This window comes from Candoia aspera, chromosome 13 (assembly GCF_035149785.1).
Source record: "Candoia aspera isolate rCanAsp1 chromosome 13, rCanAsp1.hap2, whole genome shotgun sequence".
Lineage (NCBI taxonomy): Eukaryota > Metazoa > Chordata > Lepidosauria > Squamata > Boidae > Candoia > Candoia aspera.
Window position 1 is genome coordinate 2,353,667 of NC_086165.1, and position 14,965 is coordinate 2,368,631.

Below are 14,965 nucleotides of genomic sequence, written 5' to 3' on the forward strand. Positions count from 1 at the left end.
AATGCAGTGACTGACGGTTTCTTTACAATGACAAACAGCCCCATGTTTTGCTTTCTACAGCCCTGGCATTCCAGTAAACGGTAAATGCCTCTGACCTCACCTTGGGTTCTACATGCTGGAGACCATCTCGTTTTCCACAATCGCTCACGCCAAAAATGAAAGCATGGAGGTGTCCAGATTTCTCTTACAACCAAAATTGCAGGAGTTTGGACAGAAGAGGGACTGCCCAGTGGTCAGTCAGGCAGGATGGGCATGCTTTGGGTCCCATCTGCTAAGGAATGCTGGTTGGCAGGGCCCAGAAGGGGTGCTTTTTCTGCTGTAGCACCTCCCCCCCCCGAACATTCTCCCTCCAAAGATCAGGATGGCCCAGACCCTGCTGAGCTTTTGTGGGACCCTAAAGACCTGGCCCAGATGTGTGCAGGGCCCCCGTCTCCTGCTTGTGTCAGTGACTGTAGGTTAGGATATTTTCTCAGCTGCTCTGTATTTTCATTTTTGCATTGTTATTATTTTTTTAACATTAAGACTGTTCGCTGCCCAGAGTCCTTGTTGAGATGGGCAGCTGTACAAATTGAATAAATAAATACCATAAATGAAACCCTTGAGGGGCAATCCCACACGCAACATTCTTGCTACGGATTCAACTCCCTGCTAAAAAACACAACGTCAGCCGTGTAACCCAGTGCTCACAGTAAAAAGACCCTTGCGGAGAAAAGAGCACCGTTTTCCTTTCTTTTTTACTCACAGGAGTTGGTTACCGCGCTCCGTATAGCCTCGTGCTCAAGAAAGAGCGTTGACAATGTTTTAATGCCAACCTCCCTGCCAGGCTGTCATTAATTGAGGATGCTGCTGCTGGACGACTTGACAGGACTGTTGTCATGACTCAAAAGACTCAACATTCAAAAGCTCAGGGTTAATATATATATATTTTTTCTTCTGTGGAGTTCGCAAGGCAGGGGAAGCCAGGAGGTTGTTTGGGATAAGAGGACCTAAAACAGCACGGTTGGCACATTCTGGGTCCTGTTGTCATGTTGGGGCCCTTCTCTGTTGTTTTACCTGCTCTGCAGAAGAACATTGTGTTCTATAGCATTGTGTGTGCGCGTCCGTGGGTTTTAGTTTGCTTTTTGGAGGTTGGGTGTTTTTTGTTTTTTTAGTTTTAACTTTCTCCATGCTGCCTAGAATCATCACTTGGGGTGGGAGGGGGGCACCCGTTCTTCTTGGGGGTGGCTAGTACCATCGATCTCTCCCCAACAAATAAGAGCTTCACCTCTTGGATTTTATATCTATTTTATCTTTATTTATCGGTCCATTATATTGTAATTTATATGCGTTTAATTTTGATTTTATCGTAAACTGCCCAGAGTCCCCCTTTTGGGAGAGATGGGCAGTAAGAGAAATCTGAAAAATAAATAAATAAATAAATTTTGGGGAGATGGGTGGCTGTATAAGTTGTCTGAATAAGTACAAAGAACCATAAAGGGAAGTTCAGGTGTGTGGTAGAGGATAAGAATCCCAGGAGAACCATCTTCCCTGGGAGGGGTTCAGGTTTCTTCCCAAGAGAGAAGGAGGGTGAAGTTGCTGATGTGGAAATCCAGGGGCTGAACGTGAAACCGACAATGAGCCACAGGAAAGCCAGCATGCTGAAGCTGGCCACGGAGGGGTGTAATAAATCCTGAGTTTATTCTTAATGACAAACGAGGAGAGTGTCCTGCAGAAGTAAGAGCCGGGGGCAAAGGCCCATGAGATGAGCAAGGATGAATCCAGGAAGACAACACTTCCTTTTATATTTATATTTATTATCTCATTTATATTTTTATAGTGTGGTTAAGCTTAGATGTTTTTGTTATTGCTTTTATTGTAAACTGCCCAGAGTCCCCCATTGGGGGAGATGGGCGGTGATATAAATTTAATAAACAAACAAACAAACACACACGCTGCTGGGCTGGGTTACCTCCCTAAGCGATGGCATTTTGCAGAAAGGGAAGCACACAAACATGCTGATGTCCACCACAAACGGAGCAAGAAGCGGGACAAAATGTAGAGGCAAATCAGTGAACCCGACCAATCCATGTAGGTGCGTGTGCACGGGCATGCATGGGTTTAGATCAGTGTTTCTCAACCTGTGCAGCTTGAAGATATGTGGACTTCAACTCCCAGAATTCCCCAGCCAGCATGGAGAGGAGGAGAAGGAGGTGTCCTGAATGGCAGCCAGCCAAAGACGACCGTGTGCCGAGAAAAGTCTCAATCTCCTCCGAGTCTGGTGCCTTCCTAGTATTTTTTGGGTTGTCCTTCCTTCCCCGATTAATTACTTAACCTTGACTTCCTGTGCTGCACCTTGTTTTTACTGATCCAGTGCTAATCTCGTCCCCCGGTTCATCTTAGCCCCTGGATCAGCCCTCCCCTTAGCCAGATGTTGAGAGAAGGCAAGCGCAGCATTGGGATTCTCAGGAGGACAAAGTTGTGTGTGACGTTTTGTCAGCCCTCCCAGGTAGACCAGACAGGAAACACGACCAGATGAGCTAATTCTACTTTATTGTAAGGCTACATCAGTGTTTCTCAGCCTTGGCCACTTTAAGCTGGGTGAACTTCAACTCCCAGAATTCCCCAGCCAGCAAGGCTGGCTGGGGAATTCTGGGAGTTGAAGTCCACCCAGCTTAAAGTGGCCAAGGCTGAGAAACACTGGGCTACGTTAGCAGAATCTTGCAAGTCTGAAAGTACAAATCTCCCACCCTCCCTCTTTACCACCTGAGTAATTAGGGCAGGTCCTTCCTAAGCTTCTTTCCCTGCCCATTACTCTGTTGTGGGCTCCTCTCTCTTTTCTCTGATCGTTCCCTAGGCAGCCCCTCTTCCCCCCGTCTTCCAAGGTCACCCTCGCCTTCCCTCACCCATGCAGCCTATTCCATATTTCCTGAGTTAGTTGCTCATGGCGCTACAGAGGACTCTATTCCATTAACAGGGTTGCAGACAAATTCCATTTCAGGGCCATTCAATTTCTACCATGGCCTTGGAAGAGGCGCCGTCTCCTTCTGCCCCTCAGGCACCCAAGTATTTTGGGCTGGGCCTGTTCAGACTGGGGCTCCCAGTTCAGCCTTGACACATTTGTCTCCTGTGCTCTGGATCGATGCTGTAGCACGGACTAAGTGACTGTCTCTGGGAAAGAAGCATGTTCCTGCCGGAGAAATAAATTACTGTGGCTGGAGGTGATAGGTGTGAACAGATCCAGTGAGTTCCCAGAACTGTCAGCAAATTCCTGTTCCTGTGATTCAGGTAGGGGAGATGAAGGAAGTGCTAAGAAACAACCCATAAAATGCAGAATGCAGGGTGTTGTGAGTTCATCTCAACCCTCTAAAATGTTTATAGCTGTTTCTTTTTCAGTTCCTCGTTCTGGTGCCTCCTCAGGGCCTCCTTTATTGCTCTCCAAAGAAGGGGTGTTTGAGTTGCTTTTATGTGATATGTTACCTCCACCATGCTGGACAAACAGACTGTGATTTCCAAGCACTCAGTCAGCAGTTTGACGATTCTGCATCAATTTATTCCTCCCAAGGTAATAGTTGAAGCGATTTACTGACCCCCTAATCACATTTAAGATATTCGGAAGCATTTAAATCACAATAAAGCCAGTAACATTACAAGAAAAGAAAGATGTCAGTTCTGAGCACTGACCAGCTTTGTCTTAAAGCTTGACCATTTGAAAACTAATCGCATTTCTAAACGCACATCAGCACAAGCGAACATATTGTTCATCCAGATCTTGGTCCTATTTTACAAGAATCCTGGATATTCTGCACTCTTAAGAAGACCTAACAGATGCGATCAAGTATTTTTAAAATTTAAGCTACTCTTGCATCGGCTTACTAAATGGGGCTGATGGGATTTGTAGTCCAAGATAACCCAGACCCATAGGTTACGGATGACTGTCCTGGATCATGAGGCCAGCCTAATATGATAGGTTGAGTTTGCAGCAGGGTGTGGGAAATACCTAGTTGAGTCAAAGACTACAGGTAGTCCTCACTTAACGACCATAATTGAGACTGGAATTTCAGTTACTAAGCAAAACAGTCATTAAGCAAATCTGGCCTGGTTTTACAATCTTTTTTGTGGCAGTCATTAAGCGAATCACTGCAGGCATTAAGCGCACCAAGTGGTTGTTAAGCGAATCACGTGGTTCCCCATTGATTCTGCTTGCCGGAAGCTGGTCAGGAAGATCAAAAATGGTGACCATGGGACACTGCGACAGTCATAAATGCACACCAGTTGCCAAGTGCCCACATCATGATCACGTGACTGTGGGGACACTGTGACAATCATAAGTGTGAGGACTGGTCTCAAGTTGGTTTTTTCAGCACCATTGTAAGTCCAAAGTGTCACTAAACGAATGGTTGTTAAGTGAGGACTACCTGTACAAAGAAAAGATGGGTTTGGAGGACAAATCTGAATGTAGGTGAAGGAGGGCTGGTGACTTTCTGGAGCGTGGTCCTCAGTGAAGGCTGGTGTGTCTGAAAAAGGATATATCACACACCACAAACAAGGCTTCTGTTTCCTCCCACTGGAGCCATCATACGGCTCTTGCACCTTCTGGAGCGATGTTTCCAAGGGATACAATCCTCAGCCCTTATCTCTACAGAAGAACACAGTCTACTGGCCACCCCCATTTAACCCCTGGCCCCCTTCCCAAACTCGCAAGGTGCGACGATACCGCAAAAAATGTTCCCTTGAGCCCTGACATCTACCATCTGCCACAGATTAATCGTAGGCAAAGGAATGCATGGGGGAAAGAGAGGTAGGGTCTGAGTGATAAAAATGTATTTAGAGCATCCCTGCCCAGCATTGCCTTTCTCAGATTGCAGAAGATTGGATCCGACTAAAACGGGCTAAATTAATTTTTGAGCTCTGAAAGATATTACTGGTCCTTTCCGAGATGTTAATTCCTATTTCTTCGCCCAGGCTCTGAAAAGGAGTCAATTAACTTATCTTGAGATCTGCTCCTCCCACCCCGTGGCACTTCCACTCCAGCCAGGTCTTTCAAAGCAGCCCCCCCCCCACCACCACCAAAGACATCATTTCCAACATTAAACTTCTCTTTTCTCTCCCGCTCTCAGTCGCTTTCATCTCACTTAAATTTAACGTGCAGAGAGAAGCAGAGGAATTTAAAAGATTATTTTAATCTTGTTTTAAAAGATTAAAAACCTTAGGTTTAAAACAAGCATTTCGAATGTAATATCTTCATAACCTATGCGTGGATTTTAAAATATTGGCTTTATTTATATAATGCCGTCTGCACTGCCCGCAAAAAGCAGGCAGTCCAAAATTCACCAGCAGCTGAAACGGTTCTACCACATCCAGACTGTAAAGAAAAATTGATCAGAGGCATCTATTTCTCTTTGCTGCCATTAAGACCTCATCTGGATTTTTTTAGTCCAGATCTGGAAGGGGTGGGAGGAGAGAAGAAAACCTTTGAGGAGGAGGTTGAAACTTTAACAAAGAAAGAAAGCAGCCATTGGCTACTGCTCACAATGGAAGGGTTCCGTAGCGTCTTTTCCAACTGACAAATTTTATTAAAAGGCATACGCTCTTGTGAATTGCAGCCAAAGGCAGCCCAGAAAAGCATCTGCCTTTTAATAAAGGTTCTCAGTCAGAAAAGGGGTTACCAGCCTCCTCCTGATTTTGGGCTTCCCAACACAGCCCTCCTCTTCCAATGGTCCCAATGGCTAACCCTGTGGCCACATCAGACAGGGCATGATTCTCAGTTTCTTGGGACCTGGGTTCTGAGCATAACCCTGGCCCAGGATGGTGGCCAGTGAGAAGAAGGACCTCTTCTTTCTGTGCCTCTTCTTGACCTGACTGTTGCAGACCTAGAAGCCAGAGCCTTCCCATCTCCATGTTCAGGTTGGATAAGACAAATCCAACTTTTGTGGCCACCACCAATTCATCTCAAGGGGGTTGGCTGAGCAAAGGAACTACGGTGTTCACTTGTTGTAGCCTGATACTCACCGATTCCTCTTAGTCCTGTCTGCAGGGAGGATCTTAAGGTGCTTTGATTTCCTGGGAAACCCCTTAAATATTGGTTCACCCATAGTGTCAAGCCACGGTTTACTACTGTGATTTGTCAAATAAGCCACACTGGCATATAATACAAAGTCATATGTTGTTATCTATAAACCACAATGTTTGCACTCACAAAATGCAGAGTCAGAATCAAATGACGGTGTAGCCCAATCAATGGACTTGCTACCAACCTGACTGTTACTCTGTACTTGGAAGCATACAACATTCCTACCACAAAAAGACAAAAATGAAGGATATTAAATAATTATTGTTCTGGGAACAGAAAATGATCAGGCAGGGTTTAAATTGTTTGGAAAAATATGGTGATAATATGCACTTAACTCCTGACAGAAAAGAGACGTTATCCCACTCAGATAAGAGAGATCAGTGGGGCAGGTGACACATCTAGATACCTTTCCCCAGTTTTTAATAGTTGCTGTACCTTGATTTGAGCAAGTATCTTTTTGTGGTGAAATAAATTTCAAATATCCCGAATCACCTGAATCCTTAGCGTGGCTCCTTGAATCTTTCTATTGCTTGGGGAAGTCGAAACCAATTGCCACTGGTAGAAGTCCAGCAGGTGCACATCAGAGAGAAGATGGAGAGCTTTCTTCAGAAAAGGAGTACAGTATCACAGATCATCTTCAAATGGCTACCAAGCAAGTTGGCTAATTACATCAATACAGTACCATCTAGTGGCCAGATCCAACAAAACTCAAGTATTTGGGGCTCAGGGTTGATGGATCAGCCTCTTTAGAGAAGAAGCCAACGACCAACGGAAGACGATGGCAAGTGAGCAACCAGCTGATATGATCTCTTGCTAGAGAAGAAGCAGGTTTCTCCTCCATCTTCCTCAGAAGTCCAACTAACGGGCTGGGAAGGCAGAGCGGGAAGGCAGCACACGCTGGCCTCACCCATCAGTCAGGAGACCCCGAGGAAGTTGTAGCCTTTGCTTCTCTGAAAGAGCATCATGGTGGGTGAAGGGTAGCCAGATCAGCTGCAAATATGGCTGTGAGGGATGGCTTGCTCCAACCCTTGCTGTTTTCTTTCCTCCCTGCTCCTTTTCCATTTTATATTTTGCATATTGAACTGTGAGACAGCAGACAGTTTTACCTTTTAGCATTGGTACCATCCTTAAAAAAAAGCTAAGAGATTTATACACAATAACAGGAATGATACATTGTCAATCATATTGACTCAGCTCCTGGTGACTTCAGGGATGCATCTGTGGCGTGTTTTCTTGGCAAGAAGGTGGAAGCAGTTTGTCATTGTCTTCTCCTGATGTGGTTTTGACTTCCTGGTATAGACCGCAGCCAGTAGATTCCCTGGTAATCTCCCATCTAAGCCTTAACAAAGTCCAACCCTGCTTAGCTTGTGGAGATCAACTAAGAGTCCCCTTTTCAGGAGAGATGGGTAGTGATTGAAATTTGAAAAATAAATAAATAGAGACACCTGGTTGGTGTTGGCTGAGGTGATGCCTACTGGCCCCAAGAGAAATTGTGTGACGCACCTTGGTGCAATCCCTTTATTGGGCTGTGAATGATGGGAGCTGTAGTATAATATATCTGGGAGGGCAGCTGGTTGGGGAAAAAATGGTGAGGAGCAATATTCCCCTTCCTGATTTAATCCAGACACTGAAACCACAACTCTAGAAAAGGTGAGTCTATATGCTTGCTCAGTCTTAGTTACTTTTACCATGGTTGGTTGAATAAGCCACAACAGCTGAGTTTACACAGAACTGTAAGCCATAAAACTTGATTGGTGGTTCAGAAAGGCTGGTTTCACACAGCCAAAATCAAATAAAGTATATTGTGGCTTAAAGCAATATGGGAACCTGGCTAATCTAGCAAACAGAAGAAGAAGGCAACCTTAAACTAGGTAAATAGATTATTTTTCAGGGACAGTTCTAATAATTAAAAAAATGTTATTTGGTAAACAGAGTTGGTTATAGATACATGATTAAAACTTGCTTTGCATGTGCCTTTTCTGCTTACAGCTTCTTAAGGATTTCTTACAGGTTCCTTCATCCTGATCCCAGTCACAGCGTAGCGATATTTATAGACCAAATTGGTTGCTTTTAATTGGCTAACCAGTTGATAAGAGAAACTGTTACCGTGGTTTTCGGTATGGTGTGAATTTATGCAGGCAGCGTATTTACTCAGCTTGGGGTTATACTTTGACATTATAAATTGCACAAGTTCCTTCCCTCTTGTGCATTTCCTTGGAGGGACTTCTGGCTCACACCATGGGTCCTCAGCCAGGTCCAACTGGCAAACATCTGAAATTACACTTTTGGAATTTTCCTTCTTGAAGTTGTGGAAAATGGGAGCCTCCCCAATCAACCTGGTTGGCCAGTGCTTCTCAACCATGGCCACTTTAAGGTGGGTGGACTTCAGCTCCCAGAATTCCCCAGCCAGCTATAGCATAGCTGGCTGGGGAATTCTGGGAGCTGAAGTCCACCCACCTTAAAGTGGCCATGGTTGAGAAACACTGTGGTGCACAATTGATTGGATCAGATCAAAATATATATAATATATTTCTTATAATATAACACTTCGAATGGACACATTCCTGAGACCATTTTGTCCACGTTAATAACCATCACACGATCCTCAGGGTAGCAAAGGGGTAGTTTTGCCCATCCTTTTAATGCCTGCTGATGTGTGAAAAAAAGACTTTTACTCTGCATTAATAACAGCTGGTGCAGAACAGACTTGTACGCCTTTGTGTTAATTAATCCAGAAAAACTAAGCAGAAAAGTGTGGCCGAACTCCAGTATTGAAAAAATCAGGGTATCCTCAAGGGCTAACTGTGCCCCTCAACAATTTTACAGCCCATCATCAAACCAAGAAATACAAGGAAACTTGGGCCCTGGTTTTTTTTGTCTTCCAAAAAACAGCTTGCTTCATCTTCAACTTCCTAGCTGCCTTGTAAACTTTATTGTTACTACAGCAGGCCAATCATTCTGTTGTTATCTGATGGCTGGTTAATCATCTGAGGTATCTGGTGTTCATATCTTTGTTGGGAGCGCTTTCATTTTTTTCATTTTAATTTCATTTCAAACTGATTTTGGAGAAGGCGTTCCTTCCTTGCAGGAGAGATGGTGAGCAGGAGAAAGAGAGAAGGACTCAGTTGCTCTAGGAAAGCCATAAGGATCCTTTTTTTCCCCCCCCCACTTCTGTTTTCCAAATATGGCTATAGGATGTAAGTGTTGCGCTGCACGTAAAGCTCCCCGTGGTTTGACGAACAGAATCATAGCGTCCCAATGCTCTATGTTCATTTCCCGTTTTAACCTTGGAAATATCCTCCATTTCTTCAAGCATCTTACACTATGAAACACCCAACAGAATTTCTCTGCATCAACATTAAGGTGACTTCTATGTCCAAATCTTCTGAGTCCTCCATTCAGTCCTTCAGTAAGAGATGGATAAAAAACAAATAAATCCTTCTTACCCCTATGGGTGGCACGTGTCTTCCTCAGTGCCAAAGCCTGGGAGTTTGAGGGTTCTGCACAGGATCTGAGCTGTTCCTGGCACTGCACTCTTCTGGCCAGAGAGCTCCAGTGTTGCTCCTGGGATCTGCTGCAGCCCCTCTCCCAGCGTAGGAGTCTTGAGTGCCCCTACCACCACTGGGACCACTTTGGCCTTCACTTTCCACATCCTCTGTAGTGCCTCCTTCAGGCCCTGGGACTTCTCCAGCTTCTCATACTCCTTCTTCCTGAAGTTGCTGTCCCTTGGCACCGCTACATCTATCACCACCGCTGTCTTCTGGCCCTTGTCTACTACCACGATGTCTGGTTCATTGGCTGGTACCTGTCTGTCTGGCTGGATCTGGAAGTCCCACAGGATCTTAGCCCTGCTATTCTCCACGACCTTCTGTGGAGTCTCCCATCTGGACTTGGCAGGGTCTAGCCCATACGCTGCGCAGATGTTCCTGTACCCAATGCCAGCTACTGGGTTGTGCCGTTCAGTGTATGCTGCTCCTGCTTGCCTCTCACACCCTGCCACTGTGTTAAGTTGACTTCTATGTCTAAATCTTCTGAGTTCTCCATTCAATCCTTCAGTGAGAGATCCATCTCCATCTCCATCTCCATCTCCATCATCTCTCTCTCTCCACACTCACACACACACTTCCACTCTTAAGTGTGTCCGAAAAAAGATACAGGCTAAAAACCATTTATTTCTGGAAATGTGTGTTCACAACATCAAGGACAAGCGTTCCAAACTGACGCTGGGCAGGAAGCCTGGCTAGAAAAGCCTTCTTCTTTTGTCTCTGATTTTCTACCCCAAATAACCAGCAGCTGCTTCTGGAGAAGGTTTCCAACACACCCAGACCCCCTTTGTTTGCAGAATTCCTCCATCTTTTTTTTTTTGCTCCAGACACATACATGCATGCAAATACATTAAAAAGAAAAAGACGGAATAGCTGCACGATAATGTTGGGTGGCTAGCGGTAGCATTTCTCTAGCTTCAAGATCCTTAGCATTACTCAGGATCAGGGCTTTGCTTGAGAAATGGCTGTTTTTCTATATCACACACTTCGATTTGCCAGGTAAACGATTCTTTCCAAAAACATGCAGGATTGGCCTTGGTTAACGGTTGGACCGAGGCCACAAGGAATCCCATGGCTGTAAGCTATACTAGGAAGCTAATACAGTAGACTCTCAGCTAACTGGAACTCAAGCAACCGGCGCAAAAATCGAACCAGAAAACAACCCCGGCACTCTCGAGCAACTGGCAAAAAAAAATCTGCATCTCTCTGCTGCCATCTAGCGGGCATTAGGGTTTAATAGTAACTCTCAAGCAACCAGCTACATTTATCCTGCACATACCAATCCCCACGGGTGCTGGTTAGCTGAGAGTCCACTGTATATACTTTGGGGACCATGTGGAAAGAAGTGGAAATGGCAATCATTTCGTCGTTTGCATTGGCTTAAATACCCCAAGCAAAGGAAACCCTGCCGCCTTATTCCGTTGCCAGACATTTCTCACTGTTTAGCCAACAGCTGCATATTATGTTCTAGCCTCCAGTTTTGGGGGACCCCATATGGATGGGACAGTTCTTCCAGGTAGATCCACCAGGTACGCCCTAGGTGCATGCCTTGTGCTAGCTTTGATGGCACCCCAACTTCCTGAAGCAGCATTAACTCAATTTCTCTATTCTCATCTCCATTCTCCAAAGCAACTTGCCGGTGCAAAGCTTATGCTGTCATCTTCTATTTAGGCTGCAGGGATTTGGGGGTGGGGGGGAGAGCAGGGAGAAATGCCTCCTGTCTTCTGAACGTTCACAGCATGACAAGGGAATATTTGACAACTGCACAAAGTGGGAAAATGGGGGGGGGGGAGATCATCCAACTTTTAACCTGTGCTTGTTGAAGGAGTGATTTAGCAGGTCCTCAAATGAAGAGCTTCCTTCCGCATCGCTGGTTTCAGTGGGATCGTGATTGTCCATTTCTGAAGCTCTTCTCGTTTTGGAGCTCTCCGGGTTGTTCTCCGAGAAGGTCTGGGAAAACCCACCTGGACAGGAAGGAAGTAAATCCTTTAATTGTGCCTCTTGAGGCCTCCAAATTAGGCACATACAGTAAAAAATACAGTGCTTTTCCACAAGGAATGGCATTGGGTGTGTAACGAACTCCAGCCCAGGAGGACCAGGCTCAAATTATCCTGCTTTGGATGAAGCCCTCGTTCTCTGGAGAAGGCTCTGATGCTGAGTAGAGTGGAAGGGAGAGAAAAAGAGGATGGCCAGCAGCAAGGGGGATGGGCTCAGTGACTGGCGATGGGGGCGCCCTTGAGAGGCCTGAAAGACCAGGCTGGGGACAGATCCTCATGGAGAAGTTCTGCCTATCAGCTGGCAACAATCTGATGGCATGTAATCAATCGAAACACCCAGGATACTTGGAAATAATATTTCTCCAGGTGATTGAGGGGTCTGCAGATGTAAGGGGAAGAAGGACTGACCCTGAGGGGCAGAAGGAAGAACAGCTACCAAGAGAGCAGTCAGATAAGAGAAACCCGAGTCTGGCCCAGAAATGTAATCTGAGAAAGCACCTCAGACAACACCCTCCTAATTCTCTTGAAGAGGAAGGGAGGGATGGGGGAAGCGCATTCAGCCTTGCAAGATCCTGTTACTATAAGCTTATAATAAAAGTAGTATTGGCCTGCAGGACTTTGGTTTCCTCATCTGGTCTACCTTGCAGGGCTGACAGAATACCTGTTGAGTGCTTGAACCTGCTGTAAGAAAAGACTGAAAACCCAGTTCTGAAACTATTCTAGAGATGCCGTCATTTGCCAAAGGGAAAGGAAGGGAAGGAAGTGCAATGTGATGTTCCCAAATGTGTACTTAGGTACTGCAACATAACTCACTGTGTTGCTGAATGTCAGAATTCACTTGAGGGGGTTTAAGATTCACTCTCTTCACCTATTCCTTTGCATCCTGGTCAATATCATGAGCCTGCCTGGTAAGTTACCAGAGAGGGTGATGGAGAGAGCCGCGTGGCCTTCCCTTCCTAAGTGAATCAAGGGGAAATCCTGTATAATTTGATTTGTGACTGCCAGCTCTATACATAATGAAGATGAAAAGTTGGGAATCACGAAGGAGTAAGGGATGCCTATTCCAGAACACCGACTCCCTTCCCTGATTGATTCTTTAAGTGATATATACCTTGGTGGGCATGTAGCTCTATAATTAAAACAGATCGCCATAGAAGCCCCACTGGGTTTTTTTTTTAAATTTGATGTGTGCAGTTAAGATCATAAAACCACAATATACAACCATTAAATAAATCAGCTTCTCCCACTTAGTCCCAATACTAGTAATATCAGTGCTTGTGAATGAAGACACACCCTGGAATCCCCAATGCAGTGCTTACTAAGGAGTAAACTCATTCAGAGAGACAGTTTGGTGCGGTGGTGAAGGCAGTGTTTCTCAGCCTTGGCCACTTGAAGATGTGTGGACTTCAACTCCCAGAATTCCCCAGCCAGCGTATGCTGGCTGGGGAATTCTGAGAATTGAAGTCCACACATCTCCAAGTAGCTAAGGTTGAGAAACACTGGGTTAAGGCACCAGGCTAGAAACCAGGAGACCGTGAGTTCTAGTCCCACCTTGGGCACGAAGTCAGCTGGGTGACCTTGGGCAAGTCCCTCTCTCCCAGCCCTGGGAAGGAGGCAATGGCAAACCCCTTCTGAAAAACCATGCCAAGAAAACTGCAGGGACTAGTCCAGGCAGCCTCCAAGAATCAGACACGATTGAACAGATTAAAAAAAAAACATTGAACATGGTGCATAGGACTGTAATATTAAGGTGATCCAGACTCTGTGAAATAAATAAAGTTACAGCTATTGTCTTCTGCATGTCACCAGCTAAAACCAGGTGTTCCAGTTTGGGTGGTGAGGACTGACCTATCTGCCATTGTGCATAAGATACGGCTATCCTTGGAGCTAAGCTACACATTACCCTTCTCTGACAGATGTTTCCTCCAGCAGTTGCTGACTGGTCCTTCCTTTCATCTTCTTGATTTAGGCTACCATGGTTTCATAGACCCACACATACTCCTGACTTAGCAGGTTCTGAGCAGAGCTGACTTTTTCCTATTGGTCTAACTGTATCATCCTCTTCCCTAACCAGACACCATCCAGAGGTTTGAACCACCATTCCCCTAAACCCCCATCAGCATGGCCTTTGGGATTGTTGGAACCAGCAGCCCAATGAATCTGGAGATGCACCACATTGGGAAAGGTTGATTACCATGGCAACATACCTGAAAATTGGCAGCTGATAATTTCTTTGAAATATTAAGAACTGGCCAACACATTAGAACCAGATGATTCTTTCCCTGTCTCCCAAAAAGCCAGAGAAATAAGATAGTTGGATAGATGATAGAAGGATGAATGGATAGATAATACACACAGACAGAAAATACATGGATGGATAGAGGATGGATAGAGGATGGACGGATCCCTTTATGAGTCTTGCTAATCTTTAGGGTTTCGTGTTTGTTTTAAAGAGAATCTACAACCAGAGCAAGTGCTCCCTGAAGGAGAGAAAATAATTTCCAATTATAGCCTAACGGTGTGAAAAAGGCAGTGCTGGTAAGACTCTAGGAACATTTCCAAGAGCAGGGTGGGGGAACGTACCTGGAGAGTCAAGCAGAATGGAAATGAGCAAGTGTGGGCAGACGTCCTCCAGGATGGAGCAGAAGACAGACAAGGCCCCGGGACCTTTGCAGGCCAGTTTCTCCAGCAAAGACGCAGCTTGCTCCTCGCAGCACGCGACGTCCTGGTACTCCTCCCAGGATAACACCCCCTTGCAAGCCAGAGGGGACAGCACCTTCTGGACATCTAGCTCCTTCGCGATCCGCTCCCTCTGGTTGCTTAGGATGTTGTCGAGGCAGCAATTCCAATTCCGCCTCTTCTTCTCTGCCGGGTGTGCGGAGTTATAAAACCAAGGCCGGGCCGACCATCCAAACATGTTTGTGCTTGGGCTAAAAATAATAATGAAAAGGGAGGGTCTCGCTCTGCGTCGGCTGTGCTGTCTCCAGCAGGCAACGGATTCACGATCGTCCGCAGGGGGAAGTCAGAAGCTCCCGGCAAGTAGTCTTCTGGCCTGTTTTGCTACTGTAGAAGGAGAATTTGTACACACCGTGCTTGCAGACCCCTAAGAGGATTACTTACGCTCATTAACCCTCTGCAAGCATTAATAAGCCTCACCACCAGCCTAAGGAGAGACCCAGGAGAGTCTCTGAGTTATGGTGACTTTTACACGTTGCATTACAAAAGAGGCGTCTTTTCCTAAAAGGCAGATCTATCGGAAACCACAGGAGATGACATGGACACTCCGGTCAGGTATTAAACCAAGAGAGAAGGACGCAGGGTCAGTGGATGCCCCAAATTGTCCATAATCCAAATTGTAGTACAATTTGCAATCA

The 14,965-nt window shown here is 45.7% G+C and overlaps 1 protein-coding gene across 1 annotated transcript in view; it reads right to left on the bottom strand.

Moving 5' to 3' along the window:
• LOC134504900 (uncharacterized) overlaps positions 1-14,662 on the bottom strand; it is a 35,220-nt gene extending 20,558 nt beyond the window's left edge. Inside the window, exons 1-2 of the mRNA XM_063314335.1 lie at positions 14,175-14,662; positions 11,405-11,558 (exon numbers count right to left, since the gene is read on the bottom strand). Of these exons, the coding sequence (XP_063170405.1) occupies positions 11,405-11,558; positions 14,175-14,508 (488 nt within the window). The 5' untranslated portion in view covers positions 14,509-14,662. The remainder of the gene's footprint in view (positions 1-11,404; positions 11,559-14,174) is intronic.
• Between the last annotated feature and the right edge of the window lie 303 nt (positions 14,663-14,965).